Source organism: Nannospalax galili, unplaced genomic scaffold (genome assembly GCF_000622305.1).
Source record: "Nannospalax galili isolate Female #2095 unplaced genomic scaffold, S.galili_v1.0 scaffold612, whole genome shotgun sequence".
Taxonomy (NCBI): Eukaryota; Metazoa; Chordata; class Mammalia; order Rodentia; family Spalacidae; genus Nannospalax; species Nannospalax galili.
In genome coordinates, this window is record NW_008333388.1 from 3324623 (window position 1) to 3351585 (window position 26963).

At 47.9% G+C, this 26963-nt stretch overlaps 1 protein-coding gene across 3 annotated transcripts in view; it reads left to right on the forward strand.

The window, feature by feature from the left end:
- Positions 1 to 26114, forward strand: part of Scara5 (scavenger receptor class A member 5) — a 114533-nt gene extending 88419 nt beyond the window's left edge. Inside the window, exons 8-9 of one of the 3 annotated variants that reach the window (XM_008828138.2) lie at positions 17449 to 17643; positions 25128 to 26114. In XM_008828138.2, the coding sequence (XP_008826360.1) occupies positions 17449 to 17643; positions 25128 to 25264 (332 nt within the window). In that variant the 3' untranslated portion in view covers positions 25265 to 26114. Of the gene's footprint in view, positions 1 to 17448; positions 17644 to 17791; positions 18093 to 18236; positions 19148 to 25127 lie in introns of those variants that run through there. The other 2 variants (XM_029561131.1, XM_017796921.1) reach the window with 2 other exon arrangements.
- The last annotated feature ends 849 nt before the right edge of the window (positions 26115 to 26963 follow it).

Below are 26963 nucleotides of genomic sequence, written 5' to 3' on the forward strand. Positions count from 1 at the left end.
TATTCCTTTGGATAGAATTGGGGTCTGCTGTTCATTTTTCCAGTAGTATCTTGGAACTGTCTGGAAGAGCCTTTATCCATCCTGTCCAACAACTCGACTGAAGGTATCATCTGTCTGGCTTTGCTGTTTGTCAAGTAGCTTTTAGTTATATATGTATGCTCTTATGAAATTATATTGGCCCCTTTAATCTTTGGTTATACTTCCCTTTTGGGTGTTTAAGGACATACATTTGGACCAGATAAACTGATTTATTTTTACTCTTAAGGTTGTTTGAGGATCTGTTCCTCAGGGGTCCCATGGGCTTGGGAGGAGCCCCTTGCTCCTTTCTTTTATCAGTTCCATCTATGTGAAGATAAGTCAAAGGTCCTGCTCGACCATTGTTGGCTTTTCTTGGAAGCATGGAGGAAATGATTCCTCCGTGTTGACCCTCCTCTTTATAGACTGGACGCTGCTTCTTTTACTGAACAGTATGTCCAGCATGAAACAGAGAAGAAAAAGGCAGAAGGATTTGTCTCCTCAAAAGATTATGTCCCTTCTGACCCCCACTGACCTAGAATACCACCCCCCACAACTTCAGCCAACACACAACCACAGATTTTTGTCAGCTTAATCTCTATTGTTTGCAACACAAATGAGATAATCTTGCTTCCAGCAAAGGTACAAAGCACACACACACACACACACACACACACACACACACACACCCATTTATTGTTTCCGGTCAAGGGCAAGGGAGAGTCCTGAAGGATTAAAGTTTTATGCTTTAATTTACAAGAGATGTTTAATGCCTAGCAGGTTTGTTTACATTGTAAACAGGCTAAGATAAGATTAACTTTTTGGTGGGAGCTCTTATCTAATTCCTAAAAGATTTTAGGGTTACCTCTCCAGAGGAGGAATGTTAGAGTAGCAAAAAGCCCCATAAAAAAATAAATGAACGAGTACACGAAGTTGTTCAGGAAAAAGTGATGGGAAGATATGGGAGGAGTTGGAGGCGAGGCAGTGGGCATGGATTTGATCAAAACACCTTATATGCATGTATGAAATTCTCAATAAAGTTTTTTAAAAGTTAAAAAAAAAGTCATTTATCCAGGCATGTCCATATTATAAGTCATTCCTACAGTGACGCTCAGTCACTTTTAAGGCATTCTGTTCTGTTTAAAGTTTGGTCTGCCTCTACCATGGCACTGTGGCTGCCCTTACCCATCTTTGCGGTTCTGAACTAGGTTCTAACAGACTTGCTTGAGGCAGGCTCTGCACCTGCCAATAAGCGCCATGCCCTGGGCATGTTTCCTGATTGTGGAGGTTTACTGAGCCCATGGCTGCAGAGTGCCTGCTCTTGTCTGTGGTGTTTATTCACTGGCACATTCATTCATTCTGTTTATTGACTGATTCATTCATTCTAGTATGGACAGTTGCTTAGCAGATGCAAGCATAAGAGCAAACGGAAACTGGAAAGAGTTGTTCAACTCCTCCACACACACCAGAGCTCATTGCTAATGACTGAAAATATACAGATTTCACTTGGGGAAACTGTCTTGAAGCGAACACTAGAGTGAAATGGGAGACACTAGAGAGAAAGTCCAGGACATGGTCAATGAAGCCATGTGGAGATCAAGATGAAATGGCACAGAGCAGGCTGCAGGGCAGGCAGGACAGGACTGACTTTGGAATGGAGTGGAGCCCAGAGAGGATGAGGGGATGCTCAGGGAAATGGGAACTGATCCCTGCTCCTTACTTCTGTCAGAAAGAAAAGGTGGACATGTGAATGGAAAGAAAGCATTATGGAAGAGCGTATCAGTGTTCATTTCTCTGACAAATGTCTTCTGAGCATTCACTGTATAACAGGAACGTCCATCTACCCAGAGGGAAAGACTTCAACAACTGCAGGGCACTGTGGGAAGTGCTATGGTAGAGGGGGACAAGGTCAGAGAGCTGTTATGACCCAAACCCTGAGGGAAAGTTGGGGTCCAACAGGCGCTTACGGACAGTGACAAAATCCCACAGGGAACTGCATGAAACTAGTAATCCTGTAGTTTGGCTGAGCGAGAGTTTGGGATATTAGAAACAAAATCTAAGGTCAGGTGACATGTAGGGATCCCCCAGAACTTTGCAGTGGTCAGGAGGTTAGCCTTGATTCTCTGACAGTGGGAAGCCACTGGCCAGCTATAATCAGAAGTGAGCACTGGGAGGTGGCTGGTCCCAGTGGCACCATCTGGGTATCCCACTATTAAACTCAGCGCTGGTGTTTTTATTAGCTAGCAGACCCAGATGAGCTAACTCCCTGGAGTTCTGGGTCCTGATTACAGATATCCATAGACCTTTGTATGGCTTTTTGCATCATTTCTTACTGGGTACAGCATTAGTGGGTTTAGACTAGTCTATATGACTTTCGACACAGATGTCTACATGTATGTAAGCCATTATAGGAAACTCCTTTCATGGTCAAATAGTCAGTGTGTTTATATAAGCACTTGTAGGCAAGGGTTAGAACACCCTTGGCTGTGTGATTTACTGTTTGCACCAATAAAACAATTAACAGACGTTTTACCAGATAACTTTGGAATTTACTTCTGGCCCCTTTGTGTTCTCCATGTTAGTTCTAGTTTCTCAGTCAGTATAGTTTTTGCTAAGAAAGGCATTACAGAGATTACAGAGTGACTTCTGGTTTTCCTAAAGCATAGTAAAGTACAAGAATTAGTCATAAGAAAATGATCTCAGACATATGGAGAGCAGCATTAAAAGCATGGGCGTATTTCTTGTCCCCACCATTACCAGTTTCTTTAAAAAGGATACAATAACCCAGATCTACTTGCATAGACGTGATTGACAGAAGGTGAGGAACTTCCATGTCTCCTGGAGCATGTCAATCCACCAGCAGTAGCCAGGACGCTCTTCAACCCTGGCCTTTGGGCATTTATGGAGGCTTCTTCACATAAGCACATTGCTGGCCATTGGTAACTGAACTCAGGCCCTCTCTATTGAAGTTAGGGGTGTCTGAGAGTTTCATCCTTTCCATTTAAATGGTTGGTTCCATTGGCAAATAGCACCCATATCTAGGGAGCATTTCAAAAGTTACTTTATTAGCATATGACTAAGGTATGGGCTTATCACAGATAACAAAGATGCTCAGATGCTGTTTCAGGAGCCAGAGGGAAAAAAACAAACGTTGTAATAGAAGATGCGCCTGTCTTTCTTGTCCCTCTGTAATCATAAGAGTTTCAGAAGCTGTGGTCAGGAGTCATGAATGAGAACCAAATATATATTCATTTTTAGTTTTCTTTATTATTTGTGTTGTTGCTGTGTGGTGTGTGTGTGTGTGTGAAGGTATGTGTGTTGTTGCACATGCCTATGCATGTGCATGTGGAGGCCAGAGGACCATGTTGGAATGCCTTCCTCTCTCCGTTTCCACGTTGTTTTTGGAGACAGGGCCGCTCACTGAGCCTAATGCTCACTGATTGCTTAGATGGATTGCCCAGCAAGCTCTAGGATCCTCCTATCCACCTTCCTAGTGCTGGGATTACAAGCACATGCCTCCACATCTGTGTTTTTAGGTGGGTGCTGGGATCAAATTCATGTCCCCATACTTGAACAACAGGGCTTCACCTGTTCAGTCATCTCTCCCAATATTCCTTATATTGCAATATCACAGTGGCAATACTGAGTTCCAAGTCCCATTCTAACCCACTGGCTGTGTGGCCCTGAGGCCATCCCTCAGTCTCCCTGGCCACAATTTACTTCTTTTCTCCCCTTTACTCTGTGCACAGATGGGAGCTGGCCTCCCAGACATTCTGGCTTGCCAAGATCCTATCTTAAGCCTTCCAAATACAAATCCAGTGGCTTTTCCTGAATGTTCCTGTGACCTTCCTTCCATGGAGCTTTCAGAGTGCTGTGTTTGTAATTAACCCCTTGTTTTCTTGACTACATGGCTTCACACAGATTCAAGAGGGCCTAGAAGCATTCACAGCCTGGCCTGGCTCCTTTAAGAAGCCACTTGGACAAATGGGTGTGTGAGGGGACCACTTTTTTGTGGTCTTGGGTACTGAACCCAGGGCTAGGCACGTACTCTACCACCTTTGCCCCAGCTTTTGTTCACTTTCTTTTTTAACATTTATTTTGAAATAAGGACTTGGTAAGTTGCCTAGGCTAGCTTTGACTATGAATCCCAGGCAGGTCTTGAACTTCCAGTCCTCCTGTGTTAGCTTCTAGCCTGCACTCCCCCTCACCCCATACTCTCCTTCCTCCTTTATAAAGGATATAATTCACTATTCCTGGCCAGTTGAACAGAGACAAGAATGGGGGTCTGTGCCCAAGCAAGGAACAAATGCTAAGGCCAGGAGAAGCAGAGACCCCCTTGGGAACAGAGCAATGCTGAGATCATTAGCAGACTCCTAGTACTGTGCTCTAAACACAGGTGAAGGGAGCACTGGGGTTGTCAAGGGCCAGTGTCTAAGAAGAGGTGCCAGCTGGAGAAACATAAACAAGTGAGTGTTTGGCATTTATATTAAGGGCTAGCAGCCAAGGATGTATACATGGGACTTGAGAGGCCTGGCTGCTTTGAACTGCTGCTCTGTGGAGAATGCATGCCTGCTAGTCAAGCTAACCAGCATGCTGTTCTGGGTTCTTGTCCTTCCTATGGGGAGAAAGCAAGACCAGTCTGCTGCTGACTCTTCCCCATGGCTCTGTGCCAGTCTTTCTGTCCAGAGCTCAGAGGCAGCTCCCTTAAGACTACTAGGCCCACTTTTTGGAATTTGCTCTGCAAGAAAACTCTTAGTAACACAAACCTTGACTGAAGGTGATCATGAAACTTTCTACAGAAACAATGCCTTCATGGAGCTAGAAAGATAGTTCAGTAGTTAAAAGTGCTTGTTGCTTTTGCAGAGGACCCCCATTTGGTACCCAGCACCCACATGGGGCAGCTCACAACCACCTGTAACTCCAGATCTTTTTCTGGCCTCTGTGAGCACTTGCATGCATGTGACATACACATACATAATCATATAAATTTTTAAAAACCTAAAATTAAAAAAATTTTTAATTAGAAAAATTGCCTTGAAACCACTGAAGAACTGGAATTTGGGTCACTGATGTGGGTTTTATATAAATAAAGTTTTAAGTTGAGGCAAACTTGAGATGTACATGAAGACCAGGAGTGGTTGGAACTGTTTATTTAGAAAACATTTCAAACAAACTTGAGAATTATTCCCAGTCCCTGTGACCCTGAGCTGTCTCCTGTTGTGATGCTGGGTGGTGGAGGAAGACGTGAGTACTGCAGATGAGGCCAGGGGGACCGAGGACCGCCACTGTTTGATGTCCCAGCTCCGTGGCCCCTCCTGTACTTAGACAGGAAAGAAACCTTGGAGGGGACTTGGGGCCAGCCTCTTCCCATGGTTGGTGACCAGCCTCTTTTCTTCAAGATGTCCGTAGGATTTAGATGGAGTAAGAGCAATGGGAGAAGCAATGGGAGAAGACCTTCCAGGGAGGTCTTGTGGGTGCTGTGGTTGCAGGGCTGCACACTGGCTTCCTCGCTGACTCAGGGCTAGGAGGGCCACTTGCCACTTATCAGCACACCACAGTCCCTACCACGATCTTCTTTCAGAATTATGCTGAGTTTCACATGGCAGAGACCACCCTAGTCACTAAGCGCCTGGGTATTCAGGCCTCGGTGCATCATCACCCCCTCAAACAGGGACAGAAACTACCCAGGGGGTATGTCCTTACCCAGGGTGGCCGCCTTAGTACTAAGCCTGGGCCTCCACGTGAGGATTTATAGTATAGGGCTGGAGGAGCTCAGCTCAGGAATTTAGAAGGAACGAAGTGAAGCGACAGGAATCAGGGTGTGGAAAGGGAAAATGCCCTCCCAGAAATGGCCGCTGGCACTGTGTGGGGCCTAGAGAATAAGCAATGGGTCCATAAAGTCTTTACCAGGGAGGCCTTAAAGACCTCAGTGCCTCTCCCCAGAGGGCTTTGGTGAGCAGGCCTCAAGGCCTGCTGACATGTGAAGTCAGCACGATTGACAGTCTCCTGGCTTCCCCAGGAGTTTCTTTCTAGTCCTAAATGTCTGCTGACTGCGACCTCTTGCTGCCATTTGAAAGGCTGGAGAACCAAGGGTAGGAGAAAGACTCGTTTGTCCACACAGCTGCCCAGTAGATTGTACAAGTGTCGGGTCACAACATCCTCCCACTGCCATGTGTGAGCTCCAGGCTCAGTGAGAAAACTTGTCTCAGGCAAGGTCTTCATTTGTTATTTGATAGACACGTCCTTTTAAAATTAAATTCATTCATTTATTGTGTGTGTCTGTGGAGGTCAGGGAGTTGGTTCTCTCCTTCCACCATGTGGGTCCTGGGGCTCAAACTCAGGTCCTCAGGCTTGGCAGCAAACACCTTTACCTGCTAAGCCATCTCATCAGCCCGTAGACATGTCTTTATTGAACAGCTACTAGGAACCAGGCACCCAGGAATAGCAACATCAGAGAGACATGCACCCAGTTTCCAAAGATTATGTGACAGGGAGTTGGGAAGATGAAGGTATGAGTCAGCAGTTTAAAGGGACTAATGCTGGGGATTAGGGAGATGCCTCAATTAGTAAAGTGCTTACCACACAAGTACGATGACCCGAGTTCAGACTCCAGCACCCATAGAAAAAGCCCAGTATGGTGGGACACACTTGTAATCCTAGTGCTGGAGAAGTAAAGACATGAGATCCCTGGCTAGCTGGTCTTGTTGAATCGGTGAGCTCCAGGCTCAGTGAAAGAACTTGTCTCAAAAAATAAGGTGGAGAGCTGGGTATGCTGGCGCATGCCTGTAGTCCCAGCACTCGGGAGGCAGAGGCAGGTGATCTCTATGAGTTCAAGGCCAGCCTGGTCTACATAGTGAGTTCCAGGCCACCTGGGGCTACAGGGAGACCCTGTCTCAAAAAGACCAAAAACAAAAAAACAAACAAAAAAATAAGGTGGAGAGCGATAGAGGAGCACACATAGACACATACACAGGCACACGCCACACACAAATAATTAAGTCATGCAATTGTAGTAGTGACACTCCAGGGAATACTTCTGTTGCATCTTCTATCTAGCAAAGTCCTGACCATCCTTCTGTGACCCCAGCCCGAGGCACAGCACAGGGAAGACCCAGCATAGGAAAAACCCGGATAGGGTCAGTTCTTCAGGTGACCTGAGAGGAGGTCTTTCCCATCTCAGTGCCTCAGCTTCCTTGAGCCCCTTAGAGGAGGTCTGCAGAGGTCATTTGAGAACATCTAATAAAAAAAAAAAAAAAAAAAAAAACACCCCAAAGAGGCACCAAGTCCTGCATTAGGGTCAGAGCAGATCACCCAGAAGAAATAATGTTTTCTATAGCACACCCGCTGTCCAGGCTGAATTTTGAAAATGAGGCCCTCCAGGAGAGCCTCCCCAGAAATAGTCCCTTTCTCTTTTGGGGGATGGCTCTTGTGCTCCCATATGGATCACATTTCCTGTTGAGAAGTGTCACCCCAGCCTGGGGGGTGGGGACTCCAGGCCAGCTCAGGGCATGAGGAGTTCTTTCTTTATAAGAGAATGAAAGTTCAACTTCCTTAATGGGCAGATGGTCCAAATTATCCCTGGGGCCCTGGTCTGCAGCTGCAGAAACTGCAGAGCTGATTTTCCCAGCCCAGTGTGTTTATTTCTATTCTCTACAACCTCCTTTCTTCCTTCGTGTTTTGCTTTGATAGAGGGGGACTGCAAAGCAGGAAAAACAAACATCAAGGGGCTATACCATTCCAGACGTAGCTTGGGCTCTCCTTGGTTTAGAATGAGAGTTCCCTAGGCTCTAGGACCCTCTGATGCATAGCCAAGCAGGTCCTGCATTACTTAGTGATCTGTCCTGTTCTCAGAGCCCTACAAAGTGGTCTGAGTCCCACTCATAGAGTCATTCATCCACTCCTTCACTGAGTACTTCTGTTGAGCATTGGGGAGTACCATTGTTAAAGGCATGGATTTGAGTCTAGAGGTCACCTGAGATGTCCAAGTTCTTGTGTTCCAGAGCAAAGAGTTGGAGAAGAGACATATGAACAGTGATAGATTAAGGAAGAGAGAGGCACTTCTGAGCATGGGCATGGGTAGAGACCTGAGACAGGTCCCAGGCTCAAAAGCCCTGAGCGCCGCCCCCCCCGTGACCCTTTATAAGTCATTTACATAGCACTGTCTTCTCAGGTGTGACTTTTACATGAAGTAAATTTTTATTGTTGTTTATTTTTGTTGTTTTTTGTGTGTGTATGTATCATACAGAACATCCCAAACAATCTTATTCATCTGTATACTCCCTTCCCAAATGGCACCCTCCCACAGCCTCCCTCCGCCCCCCACTGGAGCCCATATACTCTGTAGGTGTGACTTTTCTAAGACACACTGTATTGTTTTCTGGTCTCTTCCTTTTATGGCTTTTTTGTACATCAATCTTTTAAAGAGTATTTATTTTATTATTTGGTGTGTGTGTGCATGTGTGCATGTGTGTGTGCATATGTGTGTGCATGTGTGCATGTGTGTATGTGTGTGCACACATGCACGTGCACACAGATGCCTTCGGAGACCAGAAGAGGGCATCAGATCCCTTTGAGCTGGAATTACAGGCACTTGTGAGCCATACAGTGTGGATACTGGGACCTGAACCTGGGTCCTTTGGAAGAGCAGCAAGTGCTCTTAACCACTGAGCCCACTCTCCAGCCCTTTAAATGTCAATCTTCTTTTTAATTTTTTAAAAATTATTTTATTTTTATTTTATGTGTGTGAATGTTTTGCCTGCATGTATGTAAGTGGACCACATGTGTGCAATGTCCACAGATGTCAGAAGAGGGAGCTTTCTTCCCTAGAACTGGAGTTATGGACAGTTGTTAGCTGCCATGTCAGTGCTGGGAACTGAACCTGGGTCCTCTGCACTAACAGCTAGTAATCTTAACTCTGAGCCATTTCTCCAGCCCTTTCTATGTCACTCTTGGGGGCTCTTTCTCCACACCTACTCTCCTGTCACAGCAGGGTCTCTGTGTGTAAATGGGGACACAACTGGATGGTGAACAGCTGTCATCTTCACATAACATAGGAGGCAGAGAGCACAGGGGTCCAGGAGAGGAAGTTTTGGTATAATAGTCCCCAAAGGTAGGAAGCGCCAGTCAGGGAAGCCTTCTAGGAGAAGTGCCTTACAAGGCTGGGTAGCTGGCAAGCACATAGCCCAGCTTGATATAGATCACGTCCTTTCGAATACTGCCATGGCTGTGCATGAAGACCATTTGTGTAAATGTTCAAAAATACCCCAGGCTGCTTAAAATTGCCTCTGTAGTGGAGACTTTAAATTCCCCAGGTGATTCCTGTGTGCTGGGAACCAAAGCTTTAAGTCCAATACTTGCTCCCTTTTGCTCAGGACAGTAAGTCCTGTGAACCTCATAGGGCTGTCATAATAGATGAAAGAAAGACACCTTGCATTTGGGGGGAACTGTTATTAGACATCAGCTGTCAGTGTTCAGCATGACAGTAACCCTGTGGTTGGAAAAGGAGAGACAAGTGCTCTTCTCTGACCACCCTGGAGCAGCTGTGTGACCCTGGACAAATCACTCAGCTCTTCTGGTCCCATTTCTTCTCCTGTTAAAGTTATAATAAGTAACTCATGGGCTGTTGTAAAGAATAACAGGAAGATGCAGTTTGCATAGTACCCGGCATGTAGGGCAGTCAGTGGACAGACAGTTAGTTTCCTGCACTGTTCTTCACTTGAAAACTGCCTCCGGGATGTGGCCAGGACTGGGCTTTGATGTAGTTGGGTCTGGGGCCAGCTCTGAGCCAGCTATAAACAAGGTATGCCGGGAGCTCTATGGCTACCTCAGTGCTGGAATCTGCCTCTGAGGGATGGTAGCTATAGGCCACTTATGCCGTCCTCCCAGATGCACCAAGGGTCCAAGAATGAAGTGACTGCTCAGCTGCACTGAGAGCTGAAAGGCCTCTTGTCCCCCAGTGAAAGCCACAAAACCCAAAGCAGGAATTGTAAACAAGGTAAGGAACACCAGAGATGGCCAGAGATGCCAGTGCCCTGGAAATGAAACCAGATGCTGGTTTGAAAGTTCTGGGGTGGGTTCCCAAGAGATACTGTGCCTTCCCTCCCATTCCCAAGAGCAGGGTGAGCAGCCCAGGTGTGGTGTGGAGGAATCAGAGATCCCAGTCTGAAGTAGAGGGAGGGACACAAGTCTAAGACCACATCATACTCTAGTGCTCAGGGATTCAAAGCAGGAGAATCTGGACCCAGCGGGCTCTGCCTGGGATCCTGCATTCCCTATATTTATATTTACAAGATAGCGGGGACAAAGCAATGTTTGCTTTAGGAGAAGGATCCCAACACATTAGATTTGTAAGGGCTGTGTTAGGCACCCAGGAATGGCCTTGACCATGGTGTGGAATTTCTGGATCATTCCAGAGCTGCCTTACTTAAGGAATCACATCCAGTTTGCATTAGTGTGCAGAAAGTTGCCGACAGCAGGAGCCAGGCTTCTGCTGGATGCCACTGCACCCACCTCCTTTTCAAGCAGCCAGGAACTGTGCCTGGGGAAACTAGAAGAAGTGGGGAGGAGGCTAATCCCATTGGAGGTACCAGCCCCTTAATCCTATGCAGCACCTTCCTCTACAAATAAGCTTTCCAACATCCTATCCCTGATAGGGCCCCTGATTTGCAAGCTCTCCTCAGCAGTGCTGGGAGATGCCCAGAGCTGACTCTCCACATGCTGCTAGGTAGACTGCTGGTTGCATGGATGGGGGCTCACAGGGAGCGTACCATGTTATAGTCTACTCACTATTGCTTCCTTCACCACTCTACCCATGTGTCCAGAGATGGCACTGGCCAGTGGGGAAATGAGCATTCCAGCCCTGCTCCTGAGGGTAGAAGTAGCCTCCTCCTACACTCCTTGGTTACAGGAGGAAACTTGCTAAACTCTCTTCAAACCACTTCCCCTGGGGCCACAGAGGCAGGTTGCCAGTAAGCCCTTAGATGGATGTGATATTCCCAGGTATTCTCTGTGGGTGTTTCTGGGACCAAGGACCAGAGTCATCTAGACCATTTCAAGTAATGAGGCCTGGGAAAATTGTGAGCCTGTTGTATTGGGGGACTTGCAGAACCTGGAATAAGGAGGTTGTAGGAATCCAAGGCTGCTCTGGGGGCCACTGCTGAAAGGAATCCCTTGTCACTCTAGTGTCCTGTCTCGGACAAGGTGATTCTCAGCCAACCTGCTCCTGCCTCTGCTCAGTCCTTTCCACATCCCCTGGCTCAGACTCAAGAGAGATTCTGAGTAGTTCTAGAATCTTCATTACAGGAGCTTGGACAAAATTCTGAGTCCAATCAATTTTTCTGGGTCTTTCCCATATATAAAGAAGTGTCACGGACTATGGACACAACATACTCTCTGATCAGCTTATCAAATGTCACAGCCTTACCGTCTCTGATGGCAAAGACAAAGAGGCCACAGTGACAGGGTACAGGACAGATTTAACCAATAATAGCTATTGACATAGGGAAAAGACTCAAACATGAACTGAACTCAACCTCAGTTTGTACAGAGGTGATGTGGCCAGGGAGGAGGTGCAGGGCTCAGTACGGTCAGGGAAGTAAAGTTACCAAAAACAGGAAATGAGGTGTTTCCATAGAAAACCCCCCTTCCAGACCCCCCGATTGTCTAACTGGTGCTTATCAAAGTAGACTGTTGTCATTCCAGATATGCTGGGGACAGGGGTCTTGTCATTAGGTTTTGGTGGGAATCAATAGTAAGTCCTTGGTGCAGGTTTGAGCTGGACAGACAGTTTCAAGAGGGTGGAGTTGTTGGAAATGACATCTATATCTTCTTGAAATCTTTTAAAGCCAAGTTTGAGGCCCATTGAGAGGAGGCCTCGAAGGGACCTGGCTTGGGGTTGGCCAAGGAGACACCTTTTGCTACTGATTCCCTCAACAGGCAGGACAGTCAGTGTGACAGTGGAGGAGCGAGGCAGAGTGTCTCACATGTCTGTGACTCAGAGAGCACTAGCCGCATGCCTTAATGGCCCCCATGCACTGATCTCTTTCCCCTGACATATTGTTCTCCTTATTACTGGATTGCTGCCTCAGACCCACACCTGCCGTGCTCAGTGAGCAGTGTCCTGGGATGGCCTTCCAGCACTGTGTCCCAGAGGGACAGGATCACACAGCCCTGTGTCCCTATCACTAGCTCACCTGGCCCTGAAGGTTAAGATGGGAACCAGGAAGGGACAGGAGTCATGACGCACTCAGAAGGGCATGCTGGCCATGCTCACTTATGAAGTGTGTGTCCTTCCATGCAGTCCCGATCATCAAACCCATGTTTAGTGCTCTCAGCCAGCCCTATGCAATACTGAGCATCCAGGGCTGTGAACCAACAAGACTTGACTGTCTTTCCAAGGGAAATAGAACAAACGCACGTGGCCCTCACAGGGTCAGAACTTCCTGGAACAATCTCACGTGGAGCCCTCCAGCCTGAGGAGCATCAGCCCATGCCTCTGCTCCTGCCCACACAGCCGTGGCCTCCTGAGTTAACCTCGCACATCTCCCCTTGGTCTGGTGCTGAGAGGGAAGGAAGGAGCAGTGCTCTGGAACGAGGGGGACCCGGCCTCCCAGGAACAGCTGTTTCAACTCAGTCTCTTCACCTCTGAATGAGGGGTTTGACCTGGGAGTCCCTGAGTTGCCTGCCAGCTCTGGCATCTGTGGTGGTCTTCTCCTTTCGGGCTGTTGGTTCATTTGAGTGAGTCAAGGTCAAAGACAATTCTTGTGTTTCCACTTCACCTTTGGTATCCAGTGTAACCCTGGAATGTGTGAGGGTCCCATAGGCCCATCTGGATGGACAACTAAGTGAGCAATTGGAAAATACAAAAGCAAACATCAACATATTATAAGAAATGAAGAGATGAAGCATAGAAGGTAGGCTTGCTGGGCTTTTCTGCAGTGCTGGGGCTGGCCTGTCCCTGCCTGGAATAGCAACGTGTTCATTTCCAACATAGATTCAGCCAAGGTTCTCCCATAAGACTCAGGGGAAATGCGTGTGCTTTTGTTTGTTATAATCTCAGGGTTAAAGTAACTGTTTTCTGTGCAATTACTCTCAGAGTTTACAGCAGATTTAGCAGACCCTACCTAGAGCTCAGGAAGAATGAAGGACTCTGGGAGAGAAAAGAGAGCATAATATTGGCCCAAGGACTAAGTGTCCAGTTTGGGCCCCAGCTTTGTATTTGCTGGGATGGCTTGGATAAATTACATCCTCTCTCTCTCTCTCTCTCTCTCTCTCTCTCTCTCTCTCTCTCTCACACACACACACACAATCTTGAATGGAGGGCAAAGTAGGAGGTCTTAAGGGCTTAAGGGATTAGGGTTATATGCCCTGGTTACATGGCTCAATGAGATTTCTCTCTCCCTCTCTCTCTCCCTCTCTCTCTCTCATTTGCTCTCACTCTCTCTCGACTCCAAGCCCTTGTGTGTGACATGAAGACTTTATGTCATCTTCAAGTCTCCACCAGCTGCCAAATTCTATGCTTCTCTGTCATTTGTGAAGATTGGAAAAGCTTGAAGGTTGTGTCACCACAAACTAAAATAGCTCCATGTGCTACATGATGGGATGGACATCTGAAGCCTTCGGCTAAGCTGATGCAAGTTGCTGCCAGCACAGCCTCAGGAAATGCAGAGCTTCCTAGTCCAGAGCCACATGCATCTCCATGGCCTGACCCCTGTGTCTCGGTCTCTGCTTCTTTACTGGGGAAGCAAGGCAGGGAGAGGGAGCCCGGGGGCTTGCTGCAGGAAGATGTGTAAGGACCATATGTATTGCTGGCATCAGGAGCATCCTAGGTCATAGGCAAGATCCATTCAGCAGGCCAGGGATCAGGAGGTGGGGTCCATGGGCTTGGCTGTGGTGAGGCAGAAAGCTGCAAGCCAAGATTACAACCACCGACACTCCAGAAAACCCATGGGTGAAACAAAGCCCTTTGAACTGCAAGAGTAAGAGCCCATGTGGATGGAAGGGGCCAGTTCTCTGCCCTGGACTCCTTATTGATTTCCTCCAAACAGTGATGCTTCTGGGTATCTCCCAGGGTGACAACACTCATATCAGTAGAAAAGGGGACAGCCTCCACCCCAAAGCTTTCTGAGATCCAGAATCCCCAACCCAGAGGGGAAAAAGAGGAATTGACCCAGCCCTGTGGATATCTCAGTATCTCTGCTAAGCTTGTGGGCAGGGGAAGTGGAGTTTGTAAGGGAAAGCTCTACCCAAGGCTGGTGAGCTGGAGACTGGGGACAAAAGCTGTCAAGTTAGAGCAACCTTCATCTGTCCTCCGTGTTCCAGATGAGATACAACTGCCTAAGCAGATTGAGTTTTCCAGCCTTAGAAAGGCAAGGTAGGGAAGGCCTGGCAGGGCAGGCATGGTGACCGGGTTAATGAGGCGGCTGGTCACATTGCCTCTGCAGCCCAGAACACAGCAGACAGGAAATGGGGCCAGGCTATCAAACTTCAAGAGTCTTGATTGTTTCCTGTTTCCCAGTTAGACTCTGCCTCCAGAAGTTCACAGTTTTTCATTTATTTATTTATTTATTTATATTATGTGTATGAGTGTTATGCCTGCATGTATGTAAGTGTACCTGGTGTCATGCAGTGCCCGAGGAGGACAGAAGACGGCATCGGTTCCCCTGGAACTGGAGTTACTGGTTGTTAGCCACCATGTGGGTGCTGGGATTCTAATCCAGGTCCTCTGCAAGAGCAGCCAGTGCTCTTAATCACTGAGCCATCTCTCCAGACACGAGTTCACAACTTTTCAAAACAGCACTAGCAGCTGGGGACCAAGTGCTCAAACACAGGAGTAGGTGGGGAGCATTTCACATCAAACTACAGCAGAGGCAGAGGCTACCTCTCAGACTAAGTGAGGGATGACGCATTCAGTCTGTGCTGCGAGTGTTTCTGGGTGGTGGGTAATTGTTTAATAGGGAAACTTTGCCCTGGAGCAGAAACTGTTGGTAAGAAGCCCAGTTGAAACCTTCATAGAAACTTAAACCTCTAAGAAAGCCAGGATGTCCTACTTGGGCTAAAGGAGGGTCCAGAGTGGAGGGTGTTTGGTGACTCCCCAGGTGGGCTCCTGGACGTGGCATCACCCCTCAGGCTGAAGAAAGGTGCTGTTACCTGTATGCTAGCCTCTCTGTTCCTCTGCAGGGCTAAGGAGGCTAAAGAAATTGTTCAGGGAACAGCCTCTTAAACGAGTCCCTGAACTGGGGCAGTCTGTACTATAAACAGGCAAATCTCAGTCTATATTTTACCTGAGAAGCAAGAGCAGAATTGAGATTTTTGTTGGGGAGAGGACATGTGAAAAAAACACAGCTTATACCATATTCTGTAAGACAGGACGAGAATGAGATGGGCCATCTGTCCGGATGAGTCCAGGGGAGGTGACGGCTTTCAGAATCACTTTGGCCCTTTAGGGATATACTGCATCTGTTTACCCCATGGGCAGGTGGTACTTCATCTTGGCAAACAGTCCTGAGACTGAGACTTGGCACAAGACAGGACCAGGCTCGGCTCTATCTAGGTGGTTTCCAGTTTAACCCCCTTCTCCCCCGCAGGGCACTGTTCCTCCTTTCAGCCCCTGAAGTCAATGTGGTGCTAGTTGGGAGGGGTATCCCACAATGGCCCGTGACTGCCTGGTACAGGAGGGGCACAGCCCATGGGCCAGTGACATCTTTGAAAGTGATGCTGTAAATCCCACAATTATGGTTGCCATGTGTTTCCAATTTCGTAAAACTGTCCTGCTTCCAAATATTCTTCTCTGGCTTCCATACACACTGAAACCTCCTGGGGATTCCAGTATGCCATCATCCAAACGACATTTTCCAAATTTTCTCCAGCACCCACCAAAATCGTATGGCAGGGCACAACTCTGTTTCCTCAAGTGGAAAGTTGACTCATTGAGTACTACAGTCTGAGCTTTGGGTCTAGAACCCAGAACCATCTCATAGAAAGTCATGGGGGACTGATGTCATGAGGATGTTGGCAACACGGGATGTCCCGATGGTGGACTCTGGATAGTGTGTCCACCAGGTTCTGTGATAACAGGGGAGTTCATCCATTTCTGCCTTCATTGTACACAAAGCGGGCACTTCAGTGGCCCTCACACTGTACCATATGACAGGATCTCTCAGTGTCCTGAGAAAGTAAGGCAATCACAATTCCAAGGAATAAATGACCAGAGACGGCCAGACGCGGGGACTAGGGACATCTTTCTGAAAGAAGGAGACATCTAAGCCGAGACCTAAGGAAGAAAAGTTTAGGCCTGCACATAAAAAAGGAAGTTGTGTTTCCATTCCCGCCCCCCTGCCTGTCTCTACATGCTCCTTTGTCTAGTTCCAGCATGAGTGTGGTGCCTCCCTTAACTCTTCACACCCTACTTTTCTACACTTCCAAGATGGCACCTCACCCAACTCTCAACTGCGTTCCAACCTTCGATATCAATATGGCCCCTCCTTCTACTCTTCACTCCAGTCCTTGTCTAGCTTCCAAGATGATGCCTCCCTCCCTTCCCCCTGAGCACCTTTTCTTGTTTACGTTTCCGAAACAGTGAGGTCACGCTAGCTGGGCAGAGCACAGAAGCTAAGTCAGGGACTCTCTGAATACCAGTCCCGGGCATCTTTGCCACATTCCATCTCTTCCTGATACCCTCAGTACTGCTGGGCCTGTCCTGGGATCCACAGCATCCTCCTGCCTCCTGATCCCACACTGAGGCTTTTATTCTCAGCCTCTCCACACAGCACGGCACACACTACCACGTGGCATGGTGTTGACAGAGGCAAGGCAGGTCTTTGGGAAGCCAGGGCCAACCTGGAGCCAAGCCTCTGGCAGGGGCCTGACCTCCTTTGGTGTTGCTAGATCCTCTTTACTGCCCCCATCCCTCAGGAGTCTCCCTGGTCAGATGTGGCTTCTGGATCCTAGCTTTCCTCCAGTTTCCTCTTTAGAGTTCCCGTGTTTTTGCACAGCTCCTCAGGCTTTCTTGAGCATATGCAGGAGCTGGGTTTTCAGTAATTGCTGGGGATGGCTGGTAGCCTGGTCAGGGATGGAACTCATCAGGTAGTAAGAAGAGCCTTTGATTGTGCTGGAAACTTCCAGCGTGGTGAGGAGGTTTTGCTTTCCTGGTGGCTTCCTTGATTTCCCTGTACAGAATATTCTGGGTGTCTCTAGACCAGGCAGCAGATAACAGACACTTGGTTGATTCTGAGTCCTTTCATGTGACACACGTGTATGGTTTATAAATCCCACTGTCCACCGGCCAGCCTGGGCTACATGAGACTGTCTCAAAACAAAAAGGGCAGGAATTTTATACTCTGACCTCATGGTTTTACTCCCAGTCCTATCTTCCCTGCATGGGAGGAGGTTCAGAGATGGGGTCTGGGCGTGTAGTGACAGCGACTCTCCTGGCAGGTGATGTGAATGTCGCCATGATTCGCCTGGTGAATGGCTCTGGCCCACACGAGGGTCGTGTGGAGGTGTACCACGAACGTCGCTGGGGCACAGTGTGTGATGACGGCTGGGACAAGAAGGACGGGGACGTGGTGTGCCGCATGCTGGGCTTCCACAGTGCTGAGGAGGTATACCGGACAGCTCGCTTCGGGCAAGGTAAGGCTTACAGAGCGGGCAGCATGGGGAAGGACCTTGGGTTCCAAGCCTGGTCTCTTCCCCAAACTCAGCCAAGTGTGCCCCACAGCACTCACCTCCCACTCCTCAGATACACTCCTCACACTCACGAATGCTTTCTTCTCTGCAGACCTTGAACATGGAGAAGCTTGGGTGGACTCAAGTCCAAAGCAATGGTCCCCAGTGCATAGAGTTCCCTCACCTTTAACTCTGCTTTCCTTGGCCATATGATTGATAAAAGGGTTTGCAGGCTCTGGCCTGTACCTTCCAGCCTAGGCCCCTGGGATCTAAGATGGTGAAACTCTCCTGCGAGCACCTGTGTTCTCATGGGTGAGGGGTGGGATTGGGATTCACCATCTGACACTCAGCTGTCAGGTATGGAGAGACGACTCAGCAGTTCGATTTCCAGCACACACTTGGTGGCTAACAACCGTGCATAACTCCAGTTCCAGGGGATCCGACACACTCTTCTGACCTCCATGGGCATTGCACGACATGGGTGTCCTTACATACACTCAGGCGTAACACTCATACACATAAATAAAAATAATAAATAAAATATATATTTTAAAAAGAGCCAGAGCAGAAAGAAATGCCAAGGGATCCTGAACCACAGAGATGACTCAGCAGGAGAGATGCCTGCTGAAGTTCTGAGCTGAATTCCAGCACGTTTCTCCAAGGAAGGATGCCATACTGCTTCCCTGAGGAAGATGAAGGCCCATCATCACTTTTCCATTTGGGACTCCAAGGAGGAGTCCTTTCTAACAAATGAGAGCAGAATCTTTTTAAAACTATTTATTATATACTATCAAAGTGCTCCTAAGAAGAGTATCGGCTTCAGTAAGTGTCCAGCAAGGCTGTTGAATTAAAAAATGAAACACAATAGGAGAATACATTTATGATTTCCTTTTCAAACGTATCTTTCAAGTTATAGCAAAGGAATAAAAAAAAACCCCATATATCTACAAGAAGCAAAAGAATGGAGGAAGAAAGGGCTCTGCGTGAGAGACTTCAACAAGGTTTAGAATTGAAGAAAATTCAAGAAACAGAATCATAAAAATATGTGCTCACAGAGGGAGATACCAAGAAAAAATAAACTGATTCTAAGGCTATAACAGTTGATATCTGAGGATGGTGAGATCCATCCCTCTATGCTATATATTCTAGGAGAGAGATTTTCATTATAAGTTCAAAAATACTGCTGTAAAACTGTACTTTGAGCTCTTGAACAGTAGAAAGTGGTTGATTGTATAACAAAATTAGTTTCTCCTCCTGTTGAACTATTTCAAGTTTTAGCAGCCTAAGTGACCTGGACAAAAATGCTAAAAGCTACCAGATGTTTTAGGAAACTAAATTTTAGATAATTATATTTAATTATATCAATATATCTTATTCATCAGAAAACTGAGACCTTAGTGAATGACTTATTCAAAGTATGTGATGTGTAACAGGGCTACTGGTTTGTATGACCGGGGTTGAAATATTGGATCTCATGTCAATGCTAAATAAATGTGCAAAGGATAATAAACCAAAGAAAATTATTCATCTTTTTTTATGTGTATGAATGTTTTACCTGCATGTATATAAGCGCACCTATGTTGTACAACACCATGGAGGCCAGAAGAGGGCGCTGTATCCCCTGGGACTGGGGTTATGGACAGTTATTAGCTGCTGTGTGGGTGCTGGGAACTGAACCTGTGTCCTCTACAAGAGCAGCCAGCGCTCTTAACCACTGAGCCATCTCTCCAGCCCTGAGAGCAAAATCTTCATGGAAAAGAAAATCAGAAACTCTTTCAAGAAACCTAAGTACTTTGAAGGGTTTGGTAGTCTTAGACTAAAACCCCAGGTTGTTGTAGAGGTAGCCCAGCCTAAACCACGTGCTCCTGGGGCTGGGTCAGCCATCCCGTGGATTTTCAGCCTCTCGTTCCCCCTGACTTTTGTATTATGTGACCTGTATGGGGACACTCTGCACTTGTCACTGATTGTGTTAGCCCGTTAATGGACTTCATGCATGTATCACATGTGTGCCACTACTTTCTGTCAGAGTCCACTGAGCATCTAACATGTTAGTGAAGACTTGGACAGGTAAGCAGGCCCAATGTCAGGGTACACAGTGGGAAACAGAGGCCTGGGTAAAGGAGAGGCTTGACACAGCTGAGGTTTGTCTGAGGCCTTGTCCTCCAGTCGAGGCTGTACTCCCCAAGTTTCTTCTGTCTTCCCACAAGCAACGTGAGGGCACCTGTGGGTCACATGTTAGGCACATGGTCCAGGGCACTGCGGCAAAGCAGCCCAGTCCTAACCACACATGCTCAGTTGACAGGATTCTGAGCAGCATGGTGGGGATGCTGATGCTCCAGGAAAGGAGCTCTCGGCAGCAGGGAGGGGATGCCCACCTCTTTTGGCAATGAGTGGAATCATGACAAAGTCCCCTACCCTGCCACCCACCCACCAGGGTCCTGTCTGTCACTCCAGATTCTCCTGCTCTTCAGCCTCCCGGAGGCTCTATCGGAGTGTCTCTCTCTCCTGGGAGTTTGTCCTCCCCTGCCGACCAGGACACAGGTCCAGCCTTCCTTCCAGCTTTGCCGGGACCCTCTTATGCCAATCCACACCCTCTTTACACACGCCTTCATTTTGAAAGGTTCTTGATTTTTCAGCGCTTCAGAATCTTCAGATTCTTCACCTTTCCTCCTACTCTTCCTGTCCCTTCCCCTCCCCCATCCTCCTCTGCCTCCTCCTGTTCCTCTTCCTCCTCCCTAGTCCCTCCTCCCTCAATCCCGGCCTTTCTCCTCCTCCTCTTCCTCCTCCCCCTCTTTTTGTTTCTTCCCCCATCCTCCTTCCTACTCTCCTGCCTCTCCTCCTGCTTCTACTTCTCCCCCTCCCTCCCTCCTCCTCCCCTTCCTCCTCCCCCTCCCCCCTCTCCCCTCCTCCTCTTTCTCCTCCTCCTCCCCCTCCTCCTCCTCTTCCTCCTCTTCCTCGTCCTGCTCCTCCCCCTCCACCTCCTGTTCCTCCTCCTGTTCAGATTCCTTGAACTCTACAGGCTGTCTCTGGAGCCCACCTCCACTGCTGGTGCCTCAGCCACGACCCAGGCTTTTCTCTCTGCTTTGAGCCTCAGACACACAGTGTCTAGTTACCTCCCAGACAGCTCCACTTAGACACGCCACACATTTCAAAATGATATACACTTTCTTCCCACCACATTCTGTACCTCTCTCATGGTACATCACTGTCTCAGGCAGACCCATCCAAGCTAGCCTCACTCCGTCTGTTCTGTTCCCAAGTCTGACAGCTTCTACCAATTTCCACCCTTACAGAGTCTCTTGAGTCTGTCTCCTCCCTTTCCCCTCACAGCCCTCACCTTAGCAAAATATTCATCCACATATTAATTATAGCCTCAGGTTCTGGGATCAAGCTTCTGCACTAGGATACTGTGACTGCCACCTTCTCGGCGGTGACCTTGAACAGATTTCTTAGCCTCTCTGAGATTCAGGTTCCTTTTTTTAAAGATTAGTTACCAGTGTTGGATGAGGCCATGCGTCAAACAGTTAGTATGGTGCACATGTCTGTGTGTCGAGTAGAGGGAGCTGTCAGTCCAAGGGGCTTGGGAGTGCTTTTAATCCTCCGTGAGTCGCTGTCTCTATGGTGCCCTCACTGTAATCTGCGAAGTGGCTCCCTACAATGAACAGCTGCTTGTGTTGATCCCTTCCTGAGTCATCAGTGGGTCTCTATTGCTTTGGGGATCAATTTGGTTTCCAAAGCTTAGCACTTAAGTCCTTTTTTCCCCAATCAGTTTTTGAGATAGAGTCTCACTATGTAGTTCAGGCTGCGCTCCAACTAGTCCTCCTGCCTCAGCCTCCCAAGTGCAGGGATTTCAGGTACGGACCACCACCAAGGCCCAAAGCCCTTCTTAGTGTGCCCCAGGCTCACCGCCCACCTTCTTGCCCAGGTGTGTGCCATGTTTCCTAGAGCATACCTGATTGCCATGTTTCAACATGTGCTGTTTCCCCCATCTGAAGACTTGACCCTCTGTCAGCCAGGGAATTCGGCTCTTTAAGGTCAGCTCAGTTTCCTCTCCTGAGGGGAGCTTTTCGCACTCTTCAATACCTCAGCTCACTGAAAATGCTCCATGCTATCTCTGTCACTGGTGTGTGTGTTCTAAATACCCAAACAATGCTGAGTGCACAGCAGAGCCACAGATACTCATCAAACGAATGTCTGAGCACCTTCAAACTTGGTACTGTATCAGTGACAGCCTGGACCAGAGTCCCACTCTCCCCTCATGGTAAAGGTTCCTGTTGCTTTGATTTCTCATGTGTACACACCAGGAGGTGTCGTGCTGAGCCTACTTATCCAAGGGGACTTTACTGTACAGCCCAAGAGATAACAAGCCTGAGGTGCTGACCTAGCCTGAGCAGGGCTTCTCAGACTTGAATACATCCCTGAATCATTCCAGGCAGGACAAAGTCCTGACAAGCTCAAGGCTGGTCCTGGGACCACACCTTGAGCAGCGATAGGACAGTTCTCATTGCCAAGGTGCTGACGGACACCTGGGAGCTCCAGATCGCTGGCTTCTATGGCATGGAGCCGGGGGCATAGATGTTTGTGGTGTCCTTAGTGGTTGCCCACATACTTGACCGAGCTGTAGTTTCCTGGGGCTGCTCATGTGATGACCCGGTTCCTAGTTTATTGGCCTCCCGTGGCTGGACACTAGCCAGAACTCCTGGCCTTGCACCAGCCAAGCTTTTAGTCTCCTCGTCATATATGCGCATTTGGCCTGGGCAACCTCAGCCTGTTCTTATTTGTAAGTCCCCTTTATTCACATCTTTATCTGCTTTGGGTGTGACTAATCCCAAAGAGCTCTTGGGCCTGCGGCCTTTTCCTGGGTTATTTGTGAACTGATATGTTTTCCAGGAGACGTTTAATCCGGGAGTTACTGCTGTGCCTCAAAGGGCTTATTGTGTAAGAGCTGGGAAGAGGTTCTGGTGAAGACAGGGTCCAAGCAGACGGCAGAGGGAGGCCTCTCCTCCCTGTTCTGTCCCGGATTCCGGGGCAGTGGTCTCTGCAAATCTCCACAGAACATATCTAAACGACTTAATTCAGGCAGCTAATTTAGTCAATAGCAACATGGCTTAGAAGTTCCCTGGCCCTCTTTGTAAAGGGATTTTACAGGGCTGCTCTGGTTACAGAGTTGAAGGGTTTTTTTTTTTTTTTAAATAGTTTATTATTTTTATTTTATGTGTATGCATATATTGCCTGCATGTAGGTAAGTGCACCGTGTCATGCAATGCCCGTGTAGGACAGAAGAGGCTGTTGGATCCCCTGGAACTGGAGTTAGGACAGTTATTAGCTGCCATGTGGGTGCTGGGATTTGAACTGGGGTCTTCTGCAAGAGCAGTCAGTGTTCTTATCCGCTGAGCCATCTCTCCAACCCCCAGAGTTGAAGGTTTTAATAGTCCTGACAATTCCACTAAAAAGGAGAGAGGTTGTTAGCCACCGTGAGTGATGCAGCCAGTAACCTTGGCTATTGACCCTCAGCCTTATCCCAGGTTGTAGAAATTCTTTCTCATGTTACTGTAATCAGAATACCGGACATAAACAACTCAAGGAAGGAAAGACTTGTTTGGAGGTTTAAGAGAGTTGCAGCCCATCCCGGTGGGGAAGGTGTGACGGCAGGAGAAGCTGATGGTGCAAATGGGAGGTAGTCCCTCTTCCGTCATGGTAGACCAGGAAGCAAAGGAAACAGGTTGGAACCAGGGGTAGGTATAACTGTCAAAGCCTAGCCTCTAGTGACCTACTTACTTCTGCCAAGTAGGCCCCACCTCTTAAAGGTTGTACAGCCTCCAAAACTGGTACCACCAGAGAGAAACAAATGTTCAAAACATGACCCTGTGTGTGGGGTGTGTGTGTGTGTGTTGTATTTCAGATTCAAAATGTAACACAGTCCATAGACCTACCAAGTAAGGATGCTAGGATAACTAACTGCCCAGGTTTGCCCAGAACTTACCAAGTTTCACATCAAACATCTCATACCCTGAGACACCACTCCCAGTTTGAAAACTAAAATGTTGTCCCTTGGGTGATATTGAGTCTTGGGTTGAGATGTGCCCCATAGTATATAGCTTTGATTCTGCTACTGTTACTAATGCTTATCAAACTCCACAGCTCGGCCTCTGTGTGAAAATGCAGATTCTGTGTCAGCAGGGCTGGACAGGACCCAAGGCTTTGTGTGTGTGTGTGTTTTTTTTAACAAGCTCTAGTGATGCAAACCCTGACAGTCCAGGACCTCACTTTGGGCAGCAAAAGCTGAAGCTTACTGCTGAAGTTCAGTCCTCCTTCCAGAAGGTTCCCAAATGGGCTTCCAGAACCATCTGGAGCCAGGTATAGCCCACCAGTTCCCACCACTTCATCAGCAGGAGTGTGCGGTGACTTACGCACAGCCTGCCCCTTTCTCCTCCATCCCCCACTGATCCTTCATTCACCTTAGCGGGTTTACCCAGCTGCCCTAGCCCCTGATGTCCACAGAAGGATCTCAGTGCCAAGTTTGTACTGTTCAGAGCACAGAGATGTGCCCCATAGTATATAGCTTTGATTCTGCTACTGTTACTAATGCTTATCAAACTCCACAGCTCGGCCTCTGTGTGAAAATGCAGATTCTGTGTCCAGCAGGGCTGGACAGCACCAAGCCCTCCATGTTTGGGCATCTTTAGACGAGCAGTTTGGACCCAGTAAGAGCTGGGTGAACAAGGCTTAGTCCCTCTGGGTTTTAGCCCAATGACTTAGAGTTTGAAGATGCCTGGTTACAATGCTAAACTTTGGGATCCTTTGTCATTCCAGACCACTATCTTGGGCTCACATAATGGGATCTGGGAGCATGTGCTTTAAAGTTCACAAGATTGGACATGATGTTGGTATTAATAAACTTGGTTCTGAGCCACTGGAATAGTACGGTATCTGTCTGACATTGTCCCTCTGTTTAGGCCTTACTGAACTGTTCATTAACAAAGACCTCAGGATCTTAATACCATATCTTACTAGAGTCTGTTATAAAGTGTGAGCCCGAGGGTGGGCAGGTAGTGAGACTCAAGTTTGAAGTCAGATTCTCCTGGTTATGAGCTATGTGATCTGGCATGATTTGTTCTCTGAGTCTTACATTTCTTCACCTATAAGAAGAGTCTCTTACTACCTACCACAAAGCATATGGTGAGGACTGAAGAGACTTGTATGTGTCAGAGATTGACATATAGGAGGGACTCACAAATACCACCACCATCAACTATTGTCACTCTACCTATTGGACACTGAGCCTAGAAGTATGAGTTCTTGTTAGGGCAGAGAGGGGAGACGAAAGCCCCCAGACTCCAGAAGCACTGAACGTGCTGTCAAGGTTATTCACAGACATGTTCCTTTTCTTCCCCTTCCTGCTTCTTCCTGGGTCTCTGCTAAGAAGCTGTGTTCACCTCTCTTCACAGGCACAGGGAGGATTTGGATGGATGACGTCTCCTGCAAGGGCACAGAGGACACCATCTTCCACTGCAGATTCTCAAAATGGGGCGTGACAAACTGTGGACATGCTGAAGATGCTGGGGTGACATGCACTACACACTAAAAGTGGGCACAGCTCAAGATCAGGGTGCTGCCACCAAGTCACCTTCCTGCATCTCTAGGGTAGGGGGGCATTGCTTAGAGCCACTCTGGTCATGCCTCTGCTTAGTCCAACCCCCCCATCACCCTGTTCTAGCTCCATGGTGGCCCGTTGTCACTCTCTTCCAGACATCTGCTCCAAAGTGCTCTGTGGGATCTATCGTCTGTCTCTCCCTTCCACTAGGACTCCTGCATGGGGAGCCTTGATCAACTGGACTGCAAGTGTATCACCCACCTGAACACCATCCACAGGGCCTGGGGGTCCATGCTCTTTTTGGTCCCTTTGCTACAGTTGGATATCAAGATGATGTCACAGTCAAGAGCAGCAGTGGAAATGGGAGGTATTATAGATCATTTACTTTGCAGATAATCCCCAAGTCCCAGAGATTCAACATCCCCCTCCCCAGCAAGCAGAAATCCTGAAAGACTCTGTTCTCCCCTCTTTGCTCTGCCTCTGCACACTGTGTCAGTTTGAGGACGTGACAGAGGAGAAGCCAGCTATAGGAACCAGGGAGAAATGCCAATCATCTACGGAAACCCAGCTGGAGCTGGAGCTGGACCAGAGGAGTGAAGCTGGTGTTTATTGAGTGACTGTCATGGTGTGCTACATAGTACCTTGGGTGCTAAAATCATTTATCCCCTTTGCTGTATTAATACAAGGCATGTCTGTCAGGGCAGGACCCTGCCTCCAGGTAGCGTTCACCAGGCCCATTCATCTGGCCTCCAGGTTGGAAGCTGGAGAATGAATGACAGAGACCAGGTTCCCACCCAAATCCTAGTGTCCACCTGAACCCTGGCCAATAAGCTTGGGCTCCGAATCCTACAGTAAGCAAGGGTAATATCAGACATGCTAGACTTCCAGTCAAACATCCTCATGGGAGAACTGACTTGGAGGGTGACATGGGATTGGCCACATTAACCTGAGCCTATCAGTCATTGGGGGATAAATGTCAAAGGCAAGTCACCCATGTCTTAGGGCTGTTGGTGACACTGTGTGTTCCACAGCTCTTTGGCTTGGTCCTGTGGTCAGAGGAACACGAGTCTTTATGGAAGAAGTGAGGGTTCGCTATAGCCTTACAGTGGGGGAATAAGGAGCCTTGGGCCTCTGCAAGTATGTGATCTGCTCTCCCTTCCTGGCGACAGGGTGACCATATTCTGCTGTTGACATAAGGAGAAGATCGACTGGATCTTATATGTATCCTAGAACCGAGGGAGCTACAGGGAAGTAACTGAGTATAGACCCATGTAGCTATGGTAGAGTCACACACGATCACACCTCCTGTGAGATGAACATCATCCTGCCTGAGGACAGGGAGCTCTAAGTACCTCCAGGGGTAGGTCCCCCAAAGGTCCAAGCTGACCACTAAAGCAATATGTGTTCTTGGTCACACTTGCTTGCAATATGTATGTTGCCCACTACTGTTCTCACAATCAGAGAGTTTTCTTCTGACCAATTGTTATGTTTACATAACATGCGTGTACCCATGCATCTTCCTCCAGAGTCAATATATGTATACCTATATAAGCATAGCATTCTTTACTACATAGCTCAGCACATGGAAAGTTTGTGCAGGAAAAATATACTAGCCATGGAAAAACATCACTTTGAAAAGAATTCCAGGGAAGAATCCAGTTACCCAACAGTGAAGACCCACATAACTTTC